The following is an 18,283-nucleotide window of genomic DNA, read 5'->3' on the forward strand; positions in this document are numbered from 1 at the left end:
ATGTGAAATAATGAAATTTGTTATCTTTGCCTTGGAGCCAATAGCAGGGAAATTTCTACTTCGTCTTATACAGATGTTTTATTTTGTAATTGTTTAGATATCGTTGGGCTTTGGAAACATTGTTTTAGATCTTTGAGAATTATCCAAAAAGAGGACCAAATGTTACATCTGAACTCTACTAATTAAAATTGAGAAGACATACCTTTATATCCCGAATGATTTTTAAGTAGACCAATTATTACATCAACAGAAACCTTACCGTAAATTAGTGTTGTAGGATATCACACGGTAGGCCCCGACCGACTTGGACTTTGCTTACTCGTTTTAATCATATCCAAAGTCATATAACATTCAAGCTTAAATGAAGTTCAGGCTTTTATTTATTCCAACGCATTAATGCAGAAGAAATGATTGAGATTTAAATTGACCGCAGGCATCCTAGCGCTACCACGCCGTGCAAAATGCTTTCATAGCAGAAAAATTGGAATGATAATAAAAATAAAAAGACATCATAAATATGTCTTTAAGTAATTTGAACGATATTAAAAACTACATATGCTTCTTAAGACCCACCTATGAAAATAACGTTATTAGTTTATTGTTGAAAATCTAAATTATGAGCAACTCATATCGAATATCGGAAGATATCATAATATGGAGGATATATAGAAAAACGTAGTCATGCTGGGACAATTTTTACTCATCGGGAATATCAAAAACTAGTAGTTTAAAATTCAAAAGTTCAAACAGTTCCGTTAAAAATGCGGCTTAAATCATCAAAATACAGAATATAGTGAGGTAACGTTATGCGATATACCATTTCAATCGCATGAATATATCAGATTTAATATACATACGACCAATATTTTAGCCATCTACGTCGATCCCTTCGAAGGTGTAGTAAAAATCAATTGTATATAATTGCTTTTATACAGTTTCATTTCATTTTTCATTTCATTTATTTCATACAATTCAATATTAATAAGCCAACATGGCCAATATCTTATATTAACATACAACAGTATAAAAACAGCCTATAACCATATTTATCTGAAAAAAACTAAATAAATAACAAAAATTATCAACGAATAGTAATATATATATATACAAAAAAAAATAATAATAATAATTCAAATTTAGTAGCAATTTAGTAATTAGACCCTCAGACACAACTCCTCTACCAAGCTGAACAACAGTTTAGCAAGGTAGAGAGGAAAAAGGCAAGAGACATCAATACACTTAAGCGCTAATCATCGCTCGTTTCCAACAGATCGAATGTAGCTACTACAAGTATAGCAAAAAAATCTTTAAAAAAGAGAAAAAACAATAAAATTATGTACTACATGGAAAATATACAACCATAAAAATGGCCCCCACCCAATAACTAAAAAGAAATAACAAAAAATAACCCGCAACCAGAAATTATTCATTGAAATTATTCAATGTGATGCAATGATTTAACGGACTCAAAGCTACTATTCAAATAAAATAAGTTTTCTTAAGTTTAAGATTTTCTCTGTTGAATAAGTGCAAAATTTCGTAAAGATCAAAAAATATTCTTTAAATTTTTAAGTTTTATGGTAATAACTGTTTTCTTCTCTAACTTCCATTCCGTGTTTGGCATCTCAACATAAGACAATTTCTTAAGTTTTCATTTGATGCCCATATCTAAATACCGGTTATATTTTAAAAACCAGTTAAAAACTTTTGTTTAATAGGGTTATGCGATGTTTTTTTTTTGTGTTAAACGTCTTGTTCATATATCTCCTTCTGTGAAATAGTTTCTTGGTTGTTCATTTGATTGTTTTGTGAGTTTAAGGTCAATGTTGTTCTTCTACAAACATTTTAAATTGCTGACACATTCTTCTCTTTTGGATCTGTTAAGTTTTCTAGATCTGTAAGGAATCCGCAAATCCTTATACCACACTTGACTCCTCTGTTGGAAAAATCCTTCTATGTTAGAATTGCTCGTATTTTCAACAATCTGCTGCCAAATCTTAAGACATTTAAATCTTCCTTAAAATGTTATAAGCGTAAATTTATGCTCACTTCAACCAACATATTGTTTAAAAATTTTCATGATTTTCTTGTTTGTTTTTGTATTTCTCTTGCATAGCTAATTCATCTTATTATTTAATCAATTGTTATTTTGTATTTTTGTTATTTTGTTTTAATGTTTAATTTTAATTATCTTTAAGATTAAGAATATTATAAATAATTTAAGAGTAGTTATGTATAGAAGTTTTTGGAACCGTCCATGACCCTAGGGGCTAGGTAATTGTGTTGATTGAATATAAATAAATAAATAAATGTTGTACAAACCGCTTATATTTGCAATCAGGAGGCTAAGATCTATCTACGGTATAAATTTCAGACCGATCCGAGATCCGAGAGAGATAAGCAATTTTTACGCTCATAGGAAGAACAATTCATTGTCTTAAGATTTGGTGGATTGTTGAAAATGCGAGCAATTCTTACATAGAAGGATTTTTTAAATAGAGGAGTCAAGCTTGGTATAAGGAAGTGCTGGTTCCTTACAGTCTGCGTTTTAAATTTTTTGTAAAAGAACAACATTGACCGTAAACTCATAAGGAACAACAAAGGATATATATGATCACGACGTTTAATATAACAATTGAATTCGTTTATCGAACTGACTGAAAAATGAGAATGCATAATAGACAATAACATATTGGTACCACAAAATACTAAGGTTAGGTAAATAATAATAAACAATGTGTTGTATGCTAAAGTACAATATTTGATTCAATTCTCAACACTCTACTTGAATAAAATATTAACATTTCTAATATTATAATAAATACAAAATCCAAATTTAAAATTAATCAATTCATAGAAACCCAAATTTAAAATAATCAGGAAATCTGAATCCCCGGCCGAAGGTCAACTGCATAAAAAGATATAAACTTCAGCAGAACTGGGACGGTTTTGGACTTACATCATAGTAGAGTAGACCGAAGGCCGTCTATTTAAATGTCCTACTTAAGCTTAAACATATGTTAGTGGAAAAAATTGGTATTTTTGTATCCGAACTTCCGGTTCGAATAAGCGGGTATTTTCTCCACGAAAAAATTACTTTACCATAATTAGCTTTAAAACACCTACCAGTTATACAAATTTGAAAATGATCTGGGCATAGCCCCTGATCTCAACTTGCTCCCCCTTGCTTGGAAACAGTTTTAGGTTCATAGCCTTCTATCTACTGTTAAATTTGAATTTTCGTTTTTTTTGCTATTTCAATGCTTTTGCTTATTCTGGGATAAGAAAAAGTTGTACATGGCCCACAGGCATAACAAGCAATCCTTCACAGTGCCAAAACGAATTTTATAGACTTTGTCTATGTTGCTTCTAATTAAATTCCTACTCTGCTTTCTCTTATGAATTTGCCAGAACATATAATTTTTTCTCCTTGGAGCTTACTCATGAAGTTCACAACTGGAGTATTGGTTTCTATGTTCCTGTATTTGATGCGTTCGAAGAGTAAATGAGCGACGGTTTCTTCCACATTAAAAATTTCAGTCTCCCGATGAGTGTATTTTGGTATGGTTGGGGAAGATTTTATTTAAGATTTTTCGATCACCGGAGTGTAGTTTGGATTTCTTAAACCTAGTTGTTCTTTTGTGTGTGGGGAAAATTGTAAAATCGTGAGAGTTGGAGTGGACCAGCTGACGTTGACGAAGTTGTCGTTGTTGATGTTTACATGACCGGGAACGTAATAGAATTTTAGTTTTATCAGAGTTGCGTTAGATTTTTAATTGTCTCAACAAATTTTGGGTTGTTTTGCTTTGATTGCTAAGATGCCGCTGAGGCTATCGGAAAGTAAAGTAATTTTTTATTTATATTCAATTAACACAGTTACCTAGCCCATAGGGCCATGGACGGTTGCAAAAACTTCTATACATGACTACTCTAAAATTATTTATATTATTAACCTAAAAGATCTTAATTAAAGTTATTATTAACATTAAAACAAATTAACAAAAATAAACAATCCCACGGCAGCGGGTTCTACGATACCGGATTGACCCGAAACAACAAGATTCCAGTTTCGGCCAGCGGCTGCCAACCCAGTATGTACATGTTTGTGTTTGTTTATTTTTCTGCATTGGGAGCAGCATATCCCGGAATGCTTGCTCCGGTTTGTCAGAATGTCATCCACCACAGATCTGTCTCGGTGCGATGTAATGGATGCGGAGAGTGGATGCACTTCAAGAACTGTTCCGGATTAAGGCGTTTGCGAGACTACAGCGAAAGGGATTATGTTGCGACTTGCTGCAGTAACGTAGTCCCCAGCGAGTCCTCTTCTTCGTCGTCCTCGTCAGAGACGTCGTCGGAGTATGGCACTCCACCGCAGCACCTAACGTCACATGTTGCTGTTCCAACTCCGGATTGTGCATCGTTCTTGCAATTCAATTGCAACGGACTTCGAGGCAAAATAGATGAGATAGTGGAATTTATGAGTCGGAGGAATATTAAGATCGCAGCGGTGCAGGAAACCAAGCTGAATGAAAATTGCAGCCTACAACGTTGTTATGGTTACAACGTACTAAGGAAGGATCGCACCAGAAGTGGAGGTGGGGGATTAGCGTTCCTGTTACACCATTCTGTTCAGTACAGGCCTATCTCGCTTGAGCTAGTCTCTAGTGACCCATACATGGAATGTATGGGGGTAATGACCAAAGGGGCCAGAGTTCAGAGAATTCACCAACCGCCGCTTCAGAGAACTGCCCAACCCTTCTGATGTTCGGGTAGCAGAAAGGATTTTCCGAAACATCATCAGAGCTGCAGCCGCTCGCTATATACCTGCTGGTCGAATACCCGAGATAAGACCAAACTTCCCAGCAGAGGCAGCGGGATTAGCAAATGAGCGTGATGATCTCCGTCGTACCAACCCTACTGATCCTAGAATCAGTGATTTGACAGTGGAAGTCAACCGGTTGGTACAGGAGCATAAGAGGAAAAAGTGGCTAGACCATCTGAAGTGCTGCAACATTGGAACCGATATGAGTAAGCTGTGGGTAACGGTTAAATCGCTCTCGAACCCTGGAAAAAAGGATGATAGGACCTCAGTCACTTTTAACGACGTAACGGTGACTGATCCGAAGAGGTGCGCGGAATATTTTAACCGACAATTTGTCGAGCACCCCGAGAGCGATAGGGCGAAGCGAAGAGTACTACGTCGTATCAGGTCTCTTCCCGCCGAGGAGGAACCACCACAGTTTACGATGGGTGATGTTGCAAATGTCATCCGTAACGCTAAGTCATCCAAAGCGTTGGGCCCGGACGGAATCTCAATGGTAATGTTGAAGCAGCTGGATACGCCGGGAGTCGAGTACTTAACGAAAGTTCTCAATATGTCACTAGCCACCCACATAGTGCCCGAAACCTGGAAAATGGGCCGGGTGGTCCCGCTACTGAAGCCAGGCAAGGATGCCAGTAAAGGCGAATCGTACAGGCCGATTTCGCTTTTGTCGCCAGTAGCAAAGACTCTTGAGGCTTTACTCCTCCCCAGCATTAGAGGAAGCTATACAGTTGCCAACCACCAGCATGGATTCCGTCCACAACATAGTACCACAACAGCATTACACGCCATTTCCACACATATTAGTAGAGGACTGAACCAGAACAGGCCGTGTGACAGAACAGTGTTGGTAGCCCTTGACCTATCAAAGGCATTTGATACGGTCAATCATGCCACACTGTTTGAGGACGTACAGAGAACTACCCTCCGGCCAAGTTTGAAACGTTGGATAATCAACTATATGTGTGGACGCCAGTCGTACGTGGAATTCCGGAACAAGAAGTCCAAAGCCCGTAGAGTGAAACAGGGAGTTCCCCAAGCCGGGTGATATCTCCAGAACTGTTTAACCTCTACCTTTCCGGAATTCCTCGCCCTCCAGACGGCATTGAGATCGTAACGTATGCGGATGATTGTACGATCATGGCGTCGGGTCCAGTGGTCGATGACATTTGCGAAAGGTTGAACCCCTATCTCGCGGAGCTTGCCGCATACTTCCACGCGAGGAATATGAAAATATCCGCCACGAAATCAACGGCCACACTCTTTACCACATGGTCTGCGGAGATGAGAACACAGCTGAATGTTCAGGTCGAGGGGGATCTAATACCGACCACGAACTACCCCAAGATTCTTGGGGTAACGTTCGACAGCATGTTCAAGTCGTCCGCGCAAGTCACAGCTATCTGCGACAAGATGAAAAGTAGGAACAAGGTCCTCAAGGCGCTAGCCGGCAGCTCTTGGGGTGCGGACAAAGAAACCTTGTTGACCTCTTATAACGCGATAGGTCGGTCTGTGGTCAACTATGCGGCTCCAGTGTGGTCTGCGAATACTAGTGCTACGCAGTGGAAGAATATCCAGACCTGCCAGAACGCTGCCCTGAGAACTGCGACAGGGTGCCTCCTCATGACACCAGTGGACCATCTACATGAGGAGGCGAAAGTCCTTCCCTTACGTCAGCATAATCATATGCTTTCGTTGCAGTACCTGCTTGGGTGTTACCGTGAGAGTCATCCCAACCATCATATGGTGGATAACTCTCCCCCACCCAGGCGTGTCAGGAAGGACATACATGATCTAGAGAGGGAGGTCCAGCGCTACAAGAGAGAGCCTCTAGATCAAGAAGCCTATCAGGCAGGTCTGAGTGGCATTCACACCGATGCAGTCGCGGATGCTATTAGCAGTTACAAAGTGAATGCCGTCCTCGGAGTCCACCCCCCATCCATTGCAGCCGAAGAACGTCAGCTGCCTAGACAAACCAGGGTAGTTTTGGCGCAATTACGTTCAGGATGGTGTAGTCGCCTCAATTCGTATTGGGCACGAATTGATGAAGATGTGCGTGACGCCTGCCCGGCGTGCGATACAGGCCCGCACAATACGCTACACCTTTTTAATTGCTCAGCCAAACCTACCCAACTCACTCCAGAAGATCTCTGGCTACAGCCCGTTAAAGTAGCAGAATTTCTAAACCTGGAGCTGGAACCAGATTAGCAGAACAGAAACACACACATGTACTACTGCTACAACAACAACAAAAATAAAAAATATGCAAGAGAAATACAAAAACAAACACAAGAAAACCATGAACATTATTAAACAACATTTTGGTTGAAGTGATCATATAATTTACGCTTATAACATTTTAGAGAAGAATTTAATATCTTAAGCTTGGGCGGCAGATTTTTGAAAATACGAGCAATTCTCACGTAGAAGGATTTTTCCAACCGAGGAGTCAAGCGTGGTATAAGAATTTGCGGGTTCCTTACAGATCTAGAAAACTTTAACAGATCCAAAAGAGAACAAGTTAAAAAGCAGTAAGTTCGACCGGGCCGAACTTTTAATACCCTCCACCATTTGTAACGAATTTGGTTATTTTCAAAAAATAAAATCCTTAAAAAATTCTGTTAAAATTTTAAAAATACCGAATATAGCCGTTATATTGGGGTCTAAACGACGTGGACATACATATGCATTGTTTGTCATAAGCCATTACCATATTCAAATTCGAAACTGGACCCGCACCGACAATTTTCTGTCACAGACTGTAGTTCCCATAACGAACTTCAAATACCAAATTTTAAACAATTCCGGTTAATAATGTCGCTAAAATCATCAAAATACCGAACATAGCGAGGTGCCGTTTTATGGGGGCTATACGAAGACGTGGACCTGCACATACAATTTTCAGTCTTAGGGTGTAGTATCCATTTGGAACTTCAAATACCAGATTTGAAACAATTCCCGTGAATAATGTCGCTAAAATCATCAAAATACCGAATATCGTGAGGTACCGTTATATGGGGGCTATACGAAGACATAGACTTGCTCAGACAATTTTCAATCTTAGGGTGTAGTATCCATTTGGAACTTCAAATACCAAATTTGAAACAATTCCGGTGAATAACGTCGCTAAAATCATCAAAATACCGAATATAGGGAGGTACCGTTATATTGGGGATATACGAAGACGTGGACCTGCAAAAACAATTTTCTGTCTTAGGGTGTAGTATCCATTTGGAACTTCAAATATCAGACTTGAAACAATTCCCGTGAAAAATGTCGCTAAAATCATCAAAATACCGAATATCGGGAGGTACCGTTATATGGGGGCTATACGAAGACATAGACTTGCACAGACAATTTTCTATCATAGGGTGTAGTATCCATTTGGAACTTCAAATACCAAAATACCGAATATAGGGGGGTTACCGTTATATGGGAGCTATATGAAAACGTGGACCTACATGGCCCATTTACGAACTTAACCTGCCTACTGGAAAAATAAACATGTGTGCAAAATTTTAGCCATCTATCTCAATTTATTCGAAAGATAGCGTGATTAGAACAGATAGACGGACGGGCATCACTAAATCGACTTAGAATTTTACGCTGATCAAGAATATATATACTTTGTTGGGTCTGACATGAGTATTTCGAGGAGTTACAAACGGAATGACAAAGTTAATATACCCTCCATAGTATGGTGGAGGGTATAAAAAGGTGTCTGCAATCTTAAGTGTTTGTAGAACAACATTGACTTTAAATTCAAAAAACAATCAAATGAACAACCAAGGTACTCTTTCACAGAAGGAGATATATGATCACGACGTTTAACACAAAAGACATATCGCATAACCCTATGAAACAATAATTTCAACTTTCGAAAAACAAAACCACAACCACCCCCAAAAATCTCAATACAATATAAAAAGTGAGGCACAACTGAATTTTAATTTTCTTTGGCAAAACTATATCCAAACAGTTCAACTTTTTTAAAATAAAATTTACATTGGACACTAAAGAATTCACATGCACATCAAATACCAAACCCGAATCAAGAAACAAACCAAGACATTTCATCGAGCTTGTTCCCAAAAAACATATCTTTAGATTTTTGAGTATTTATTGAGAGGCCATTGCAGGGCAACCAAGTAACCAACTTATTAACATTAAAATCAATTGATGACTGCAACACATCCATAAACACATATTCTCCTTTAAACAAAATTTAAATGTCATCAGCAAATGCAATGGCATACAATCCCTACCATTAATACAACTCAGCAAATCATTAACATACATGACAAACAATAGATGGCCAAGAACAGATCCTTGTGGCACACCACTACTCACAGGAAGAAGACTGGAAACAACATTTTTACAACAGACATATTGTTTTCTCGCGAACGGGTATGAAAACAATAACTTACAAGCCGACGTCGAGAAATTGAAGAAACGATGTAGCTTACTGATTAAATTGACATGATTTATCCTGTCAAATGCCTTTTCCAAATCAAGTGATAATAAAGACACAACAATCACCAGCACTGACATAATATTATCTGTCAATCCAACCAGAAGAGATGTTTTGCTACGATTACTTCTGAATCCATGTTGACTCGGGTGTAATAGTGAATGCTCATTTATATCTTTATCATAATATCATTTGATCTTTCAAGGCATATTCAACAATTTTAGAAAGAATTGGCATTATTGATATGGGTCTGTACTCGTCAGAATAACCTCCATTATGAATAGGCACTATTTTAGCAGCTTTCCAGACCTCAGTAAATGCAGACACTGTCAACATAGTATTAACAACATGAAGTACAAAAGTATAAACGAAAGGAAACACAAGTTTAAAGGGCTAAGTGCATAAGAAGCTTGAAGTCATGGCTAGGCATATTAATGTCAAATTATAATGGAAAACGACGGCTGGATTTTAGTGCGGCTCTGTAATCCCTTTATGAAATATTACAAAATATGCCTAGCCATGACTTCAAGCTTCTTATGTACTTAGCCCTTTAGCCCTTAAGAAATTTAAGTCTGAAGCCTTCATAGCCATCATTGTAATTAATAGAACGAAACGAAAAGCCATCATAAGTCGTCCCCGGAACACAAGAAATATCGAAGAGACAAGCTCTTAAATTCTTACTTTGCTCGAAAAAGATGACCTGTAAAAGGACCAGAACTTCTGCCGATATTGAGCTAAGATTTTGTCGCGTGTGTTACTTTTATCCCGATTCCTAACCAAACGCCTGCTTTTGGGTCTGACTTACGACTTATCAGTTATTAGAAGTTCCAGAAATTGATATATTTTTTAAGTCTTACGAACACTGAAACAAGTAGAAAGTTCTAGAAAGATTCCCTAGTTAATGCAAAATGTAGAATGTTCTGGAAAATGGGCAGCACTAACGTATTTACACCACAACATTTACGCAACCGCAACAGTGCGGATATTCAGAAATTCACCAGTAAAAGAAAATAAAAAAGAAATTTATGCACCTTGAAAGTGTGCACCACCAAGGGTTTGGGTAGTAAATTGACACTCCAATAATGTAATTCAATTCAATTCAGAGGTATGTATTTGTACCCTGATTCCGGGAAAGTATTTTTTTCATTGCGGACGGACCCGGATACCAGGATATTTGACCCAAAAGTTCATTTTCATGACCGGACCTACTAATGCTAAAATATTAATTTCTTTCTTGGATCCAGAGATATGAGTCTTCAAACCCGAATGATCCGAACCAAACGAGTTGAATATGGGTCTTCGAACCCCAACCATTTGGCTTCCCAAAATGGTGCAAAATGTTCTGATATCTCTTGTAGTTCCGGAGATATTGACGATAATAATCAAGTAATTGACTTATTCTCCACAAATATGTATTCAACATTTACAGCTTTTTAAAGTAGCCGGACTTTGGCCGGGGCTTGAGATTTTCTCCTCTGAGGTATGTCGAACACCGTCTAATCGATCCATTGTTTTTCTAAACTAAATGATTTTTAAAAGAAGCCGGCCTTCGTCCAGGCCTTGAAATGTTCTCCTCTGGGGTATGTCCAACACACAGTTTGCTACTTTTGTAAGTAGCCTTAAAATCAATAATTTCGGAATTAAAAAGCTATTAGTGGAGAAAATCTCAATTTCATGATATAAAATTATTTGGAAAGACAAGATTTTTCGCTATAATGTATTATATAGATTTAAAAAAAAATCCAAATATTTGGTCCATTTTTTGACTTTTTTAGGGGTTTTTCAAAAAGTTCCGGTACAAAAATAGCAATTTTCTTGTATTACACCGGAACTGGTTCAAATAACACCACCATATGACCACTTGTTGGATAGGTATTCATATCCATAAGCTTTTAACTGATACCCATTTTGTACATATCAATAATGTAGAACCGGATTAAAAACCGAGCCTTAACTCTAGTTTAGTAAAAACTCTTCAATTTTTTCGAAATAGGTATTTTTACCCTGATTCCGGGAAACTATTTTTTCTTGGAGAACGGACCCCGGACCCGAGATTTTTGATCCGAAAGTCCGGGTTTAAGACCCGGGCTGGACCCGGATCCAATTTCCCGATATAGACAATATAGGCATCGTTTGAAAGCTTATGAAAATCCAACTATCCTATCCAACAAGTTCTCACACCAACACCACGGCAGCGAAACGACAACATTCCCGTTTCGGCTAGGGGCTGCCAACCCAGTAAGTACATGTTTCTGTTTGTCTATTTTTCTGCATTGTGAGCAGCTGATACCCATTTTGCACATATCAATAATGTAGAACCGGATTAAAAACCGAGCCTTAACTCTAGTTTAGTACAAACTCTTCGATTTTTTGGAAATAGGTATTTTTACCCTGATTTCGGGAAACTATTTTTTCTTGTAGAACGGACCCGGGACCCGAGATTTTTGATCCGAAAGTCCGGGTTTAAGACCCGGACTAGACCCGGATCCAATTTCCCGATATAGACAATATAGGCATCGTTTGAACTTATGAAAATCCAACTATCCTATCCAACAAGTGGTCACACCAATACCACGGCAGCGACGACAACATTCCCGTTTCGGCCAGCGGCTGCCAACCCAGTAAGTACATGTTTCTGTTTGTCTATTTTTCTGCATTGTGAGCAGCATATCCCGGAATACTTGCTCCGGATTTTATTGGTCCGTGCCGGGATTGAGGAAAACCTCGGACCTTGGTTCTGCTCGGTTTGGCAAAACGTCATCCACCACAGATCTGTTTCGGTGCGATGAAGTGATGTAGAGAATGGGTGCACTTTAAAAGAACTGTTCCGGATTAAAGCGTTTGCGAGATTACAGCGAAAGGGATTATGTTGCGACGTGCTGCAGAAGCGTAGTCCCAAGCGAGTCCACTTTTTCGTCGTCCTCATCAGAGGCATCGTCGTAGTATGGAACTCCACCGCAATCTCCAGAACAGCAACCAACACCGCAGCATCTTACGCTACATGTTACTGTTCCAACTCCGGATTGTGCATCATTTTTGCAATTCAATTGCAACGGACTCCGAGACATAATATATGAGATAGTGGAGTTTATGAATCGGAGAAGTATTAAGATCGCAGCGATAAGGAAACCAAGCTGAATGAAAATTGCAGCCTACAACGTTGTTATGGTTAAAGCGTACTAAAGAAGGATCGCACCAGAAGAGGAGGTGGGTGATTAGCGTTCCTGTTACAGCAATCTGTTTAGTACAGACCTATCTCGCTTGAGCTAGTCTCTAGTGACCCATAAATGGAATGTATGGGGGTAGCAGACAAGTGTGGAACTACTGAGGTAGAGGTGCTCAATGTGTATATCCCGCCGATTAAAAGCTGGGAACCGCGATATTTTGCCTACCATTGGTGGTAGGCAATAATGAGTTGTGGTATTCCGTCCTAGGTAATGACCAGAGCGGATCATCGCTGGCAGCGCAGATTGACTGCTCCACATTCTGCACGGTAAACGAGGATGCCCCTACCTGAATAAGAGGAGAGTGTCACAGTTCGCCAGACTTACATCCGGTCTGATAAATGACGTGACATTATTTTTCTTGGCTCAGACCACCTCCCGATAATCGTCTCCATTAGTGGTCGTCCGATTTCATAACATCTGAACACCGCACCATGGGAAAGCTCACTGGCCAGAGTTCAGAGAATTCACCAACCGTCGCTTCAGATAACTGCCTAACCCTTCTGATGTTCGGGTAGCAGAAAGGATTTTCCGAAACTGCAGCCGCTAGATATATACCAGCTGTTCGAATACCCGAGATAAGACCAAATTTCTCAGCAGAGGCAGCGGGATTAGGAAATGAGCGTGATGATCTCCGTCGTACCAACCCCACTGATCGTAGAATCAGTGATTTGACAGTGGAAGTCAACCGGTTGGAACAGGTGCATAAGATGAAAAATTGCCAAGACCATCTGAAATGTTGCAACATTGGAACCGATATGGGTAAGCTGTGGGTAACGGTTAAGTCGCTCTCAAACCCTGGAGGAAAGGATGAAATGACCTAAGTCACTTTAAACGACGTAACGGTGACTGATCCGAAGAAAAGGGTGATATCTCCTGTAGTTCCGGAGATATTGACGATAATAATCAAGTAATTGACTTATTCTCCACAAATATGTATTCAACATTTACAGCTTTTTAAAGTAGTCGGCCTTCGGCAGGGGTGAAGAGTACTACGTCGAAGTGAAGAGTACTACGTCGTATCAGATCTCTTCCCGCCGAGGAAGAACCACCACATTTTACGATGGGTAATGTTGCAAATGTCATCCAGAACGCTAAATAATCCAAAGCGTTGGGCCCAAACGCAATCTCAATGGTAATGCTGAAACAGCTGGATACGCCGGGAGTCGAGTACCTAACGAAAGTTCTCAACCTGCCGCTAGACACCGAAGCATGAAAAGTCGTCGTGCAATCAACTGCTATCAGCGACATGATGAAAAGTAGGAAGAAGGTCTTCAAAGCGCTAGTCGGCAGCACTTGGGGTGCGGACAAGGAAGCCTTATTGACCTCTTATAACGCGATAGGTCTGTATGTGGTCAGCTATGCGGTTCCAGTGTGGTCTACGAATACTAATGCTACGCAGTGGGAGCACATCCTGCCAGAATGCTGCCCAGAGAACTGCGACATGGTGGCTCCTCATGACACCAGTGGACCATCTACATTAGAAGGCGAAAGTCCTTCCCTTACGTCAGCGTAATCATATGCTTTCGTTGCAGACCTGCTTAGGTGTTACCGTGAGATTCATTCCAAGCACCATATGGTTCGCGTTGCCAGAAGAAAATATCTCTAAACCCGAAAAAGGTACTAGCACAAATTTTAGCATTTTGAAAAGGTAAGATTGTGGACCCCAAAAATGGGCCTTTTTCGACTTTCTGGGTGCTTTATAAAAAAAAATCCGATTCCAAAAAATCGATAATTTGACTATAACTTCCGAACCGCTTATAAATAACCCACGTGTGACAACTTGATGGATAGTTATTTTCATAATTTTCAAACGATACCTATATTGTCTATATCGGGTAAGTGCATCCGGGTCTTCCATTGGGACTTTGAGGTCAAAATTCTGGGGTCCCGGGTCCACCCCCAAGTTTCCCAGAATCAGGGTAAAAATTCCTAACTCGTAAAAATTCTTATTCGTAGTTTTTAATAAACTAGAGTTATTGCCCTACATGTGATAACTTCAGGTCAATCCGAGCATAGCCCTCAAACTCAACTTAGGTCAAGGATTTTGAACAGGGGAGAGTTTGATCTGCACGCCGCAAAGATTTATTTGGAATCCAGACTACCTGTAGAGGGCTCACGGTAGCACACAAAAACAATAACAATCGAGGAAATTTTCCATTGGGGCTGATTGTTTTCTTACCATTTTACACTTTGTCCCTTTAACGGTAGCTTCGAATTCGTATATTTTGTTGTAGACAGAGTATCCTTCGCGCTAAAATTATAAAGCAACAAATTATCCTTTTTAAATGCAATCTATTAAGTTTGCGTACTCTTCGCGCTGTTCCATTTGACAATTGTCCTGCAATTGTTTTTGCAGCATCATTTTTCTCTGCAACATTTAAATATTTCATTTCAAATGCATCAAAATTTTGTTTGGAGTAGCAACGTCGAATGTTTCGAAATGAACAAGTTGTTAACACTTTCAGCATTTATTTTAACAATATCCATGAACTCAAATTGAAACCCGAACACAAAATCCTAAGCCCGGCACTTTGTCAGACTACGAAGCGGAAAGATTTTTCGGCGGCTCATTAGATGTTTATCAATTGACGGCGGCGACCGGTCTATTTTGTCGGCGGCGGTCAGATTTCAGTGCTAAAGAAAGATAATTATCCATGGTAGAAGAATGTAGGTAGATGCATCAACGCTTGGGAACATTGATATGTCAAAATTTTTTAAGTGCTTTATCAAAAATAATTCGATTTTATATGTTTTTTTATATGACGCAAGTCGGAAGTTGTTATGATATGTATTTTTCAATCATTTTTACAAATTTCAATAAGTTTACATTCAAGATTTTCAATTCCAAAATCGGTTTTACAGTTCATTGGTCCAGTAGTTGTATTGATGCGACTACCTGTATTCTTCTACCAAGGTTCGTTCTTTCGCATAGCCCATGGTTGAAGAATATAGGTAGATGCATCATCGCTTGCGAACATTGAAATGTCAAAATTTTAAAATTGTTTTGTCAAAAATTAGTAGATTTTTATATATTTTCTTATACGATGCAAATCGGAAGTGGTTACAACAATTTTTACAAAATTTAATAATTTTTCATTCAACATTTTTAATTCCAAAATCGGTTTGACAGTTCATTGCCCCAGCAGCTGTGTCGATGCGTCTACCTATATTCTTCTACCATGGCCCATGCTACAATTAGGAGGTAGAACAGCTTCGAAAAACTACAGAAATACAGCCCTGAGGCTATGCCCGCTTCCTGTCAAATTTGTATGCAAAAAATTGTTTTCATTTTTCCTCATTTTTAAAATATGTTAAACAGTGCGAAAAATTAAAGAAATGAATTCTTTCAAAAATATGATCTAAACAGTTCTATCTTTCAAAACTGGTGAATAGCTTTAATGCGCGTCTTGCAATTTATGCGACTTCCAATCGTTGATTTTTTTCCAAACAATAAATACATACACAAAATTGGCAGAAGTCGGGTACACTTAGAAAAAAATTGTGATCAGCTGGAAGCTCTACCTTACCACTTTGCTGTACAGTGGCATAGCCTTGCGTGACTCATGCCATGTTTACGTGACTCATGCCATGTTTTACGTTAGGGTTAACCGACTTTGAGAGGATTTATTTGAAGTATAAGTAATGGATATGACAATTTTAATCCAAATCCAGTCGGTTAACCCATTTATATATAAACGTACTGTCAGTGTTGCTAAATATACCTTTAAAGAATTAAACACGGAACTAAACAAAAAAGCGCCAAAATGACAAATAAACACGAAAAAGCAGTAATAAAAATACAATCATGCGTCAGCTTGCTCTGTCTGAACTGACAGTTCATTTGTAAACAAACAAATTGTAAATAAACAAATAAAAAGTAACATTCCGAGTTTCCCAGTGATTGTGTTCAGTTTATTTGCATACTTAAAAAAATTAATGTTTCCATTATTTCCAATTTCTAATATTTTCTCCATATAAATGACTAATGCTCGCAGCTGTTGTTGTCATATTATAATTGTATTTATTATTTTTACTCACCTTTTTGCTTCCATTTTTAATCATAGCAATATTTATGTTGAAACAATTCCCCTTAATTATAATCAGACGACACACAAGTGACTGACTTTGACATTTGTGTTCGCATGCGTGCAAAGGAAAAAGGAAGTGGAACGCAAAATTAAGGTGAAAGTACATAAGAAGCTTGAAGTCACAGCTAGGCATATTTTGTGACATATCATAAAGGGATTACAAAGCCGCACCAAAATCCTGACGTTGTTATAATTCCATTATAATTTGACATTAATATGTATAGCCATGACAAGCTTTTCATGTGCTTGCACCCATGGCACAATTACATAAGGTAGAACCATGGCATAATAAAAAGGTAAGGTAGAGCTACTAGCTGATTACAATTTTTTTCTAAGTGTGCCCGACGTCTGCCAATTTTGTGTATGAATTTATTGTTTTGAAAAATGAAAACAAAATATTTTCAAAACAAATGATTGGAAGACACGCAGATTGCGGCTCGCGCATTAAAGCTTTTAACCAGTTTAGCGATGAAATTAAGAGATTGAACAGTTTGGATAATTTTTCGCGTTATTTAACTCATTTTAAAAATAAGGAAAAATATGAAAAAATTAAAACAACTTGATGCATATAATTTTGAATGAGTCTGACAGGAAGCGGGCATAGCCAGGGCTGTGCTTCTGTAGTTTTATGGAGCAGTTCTACCTCCTTATTGTACCATGGGTAGAACAAATAAATACAACTTTTTTCTTTTGGTGTCCTTATTCTATCAAAACATATACACATTTTGTGTGTGTACTGTTTTGAAAAAAATACAATAATTTGAAATTATTTCACATTCGATTGCAAAATAAGTGCATACTTTCGATGTTAATGGGCAACACATTGTAAATTTTTGGGATAAAACTATATAGTCCTACTATTTTAGATTCAATCTTGTGACATGACCCCAAAATTCCATTCTTATTTCGCGGGATTTCCCAATATAAGAATTTTATTTAAAAAATGAAAAATAAACAAAATTAAATTTTGCGTATTTAAAAGTCTATTTGACGCTATTCAGCACACTGAAATTTTTATGTTTTAGTTCGCTCTGATGTTCGTACAATTTTTCGTTCTGATGGACTTTAGTAAGACGAAAATCAACTGTTTGTCCAGCAGCTGTGTCGATGCGACTACCTGTATTCTTCTACCATGGTGTGTACTCAAGGCCTGCACAAGACTAAAGGGCTAAGTACATAAGAAGCTTGAAGTCATGGCTAGGCATATTTTGTGACATTTCACAAAGGGATTACAGAGCCGCACTAAAATCCAGCCGTCGTTTTCCATTATAATTTGGCATTAATATGCCTAGCCATGACTTCAAGCTTCTTATGTACTTAGCCCTTAAAGGTACGGTCACACTGGGCATATGTTTGATCGAAATTTGTTTTCCCATATTTGACTGAACAAATGTGAAATTCATACAGAGTTGATTCAATGTTCACATTACAGTCAAATATTTGACAGATTTTGTTTGTTCAAGCAGCCACCAAACAGCGTCAAACAGTGCTATGGGAAAACATGTTTGACACATGTTCACATTCGTAAAATATATTTTCCCATTAAATTGTTTGATCAAACTGTGAGGAAACATAAGTTTATTTGGCCGAGAGAAATAGACAGAGAGGGTGAAAGAGAGACATAAAGAAAATGTAGTTTCGGGTATAATTTATTTGGAGAAGGGAAGCAAAAGAA

The 18,283-nt window shown here is 38.3% G+C and overlaps 1 protein-coding gene across 2 annotated transcripts in view; it reads right to left on the reverse strand.

Moving 5' to 3' along the window:
* Positions 1–15,085, reverse strand: part of LOC101895432 (DNA topoisomerase 3-alpha) — a 30,005-nt gene extending 14,920 nt beyond the window's left edge. Inside the window, exons 1-2 of one of the 2 annotated variants that reach the window (XM_011295202.3) lie at positions 14,830–15,085; positions 14,700–14,771 (exon numbers count right to left, since the gene is read on the reverse strand). In XM_011295202.3, coding sequence (XP_011293504.1) covers positions 14,700–14,771; positions 14,830–14,988 — 231 coding nt within the window. In that variant the 5' untranslated portion in view covers positions 14,989–15,085. The remainder of the gene's footprint in view (positions 1–14,699; positions 14,772–14,829) is intronic. The other variant, XM_011295201.3, reaches the window with a different exon arrangement.
* Between the last annotated feature and the right edge of the window lie 3,198 nt (positions 15,086–18,283).

This window comes from Musca domestica, unplaced genomic scaffold (assembly GCF_030504385.1).
Source record: "Musca domestica strain aabys unplaced genomic scaffold, Musca_domestica.polishedcontigs.V.1.1 5, whole genome shotgun sequence".
Lineage (NCBI taxonomy): Eukaryota > Metazoa > Arthropoda > Insecta > Diptera > Muscidae > Musca > Musca domestica.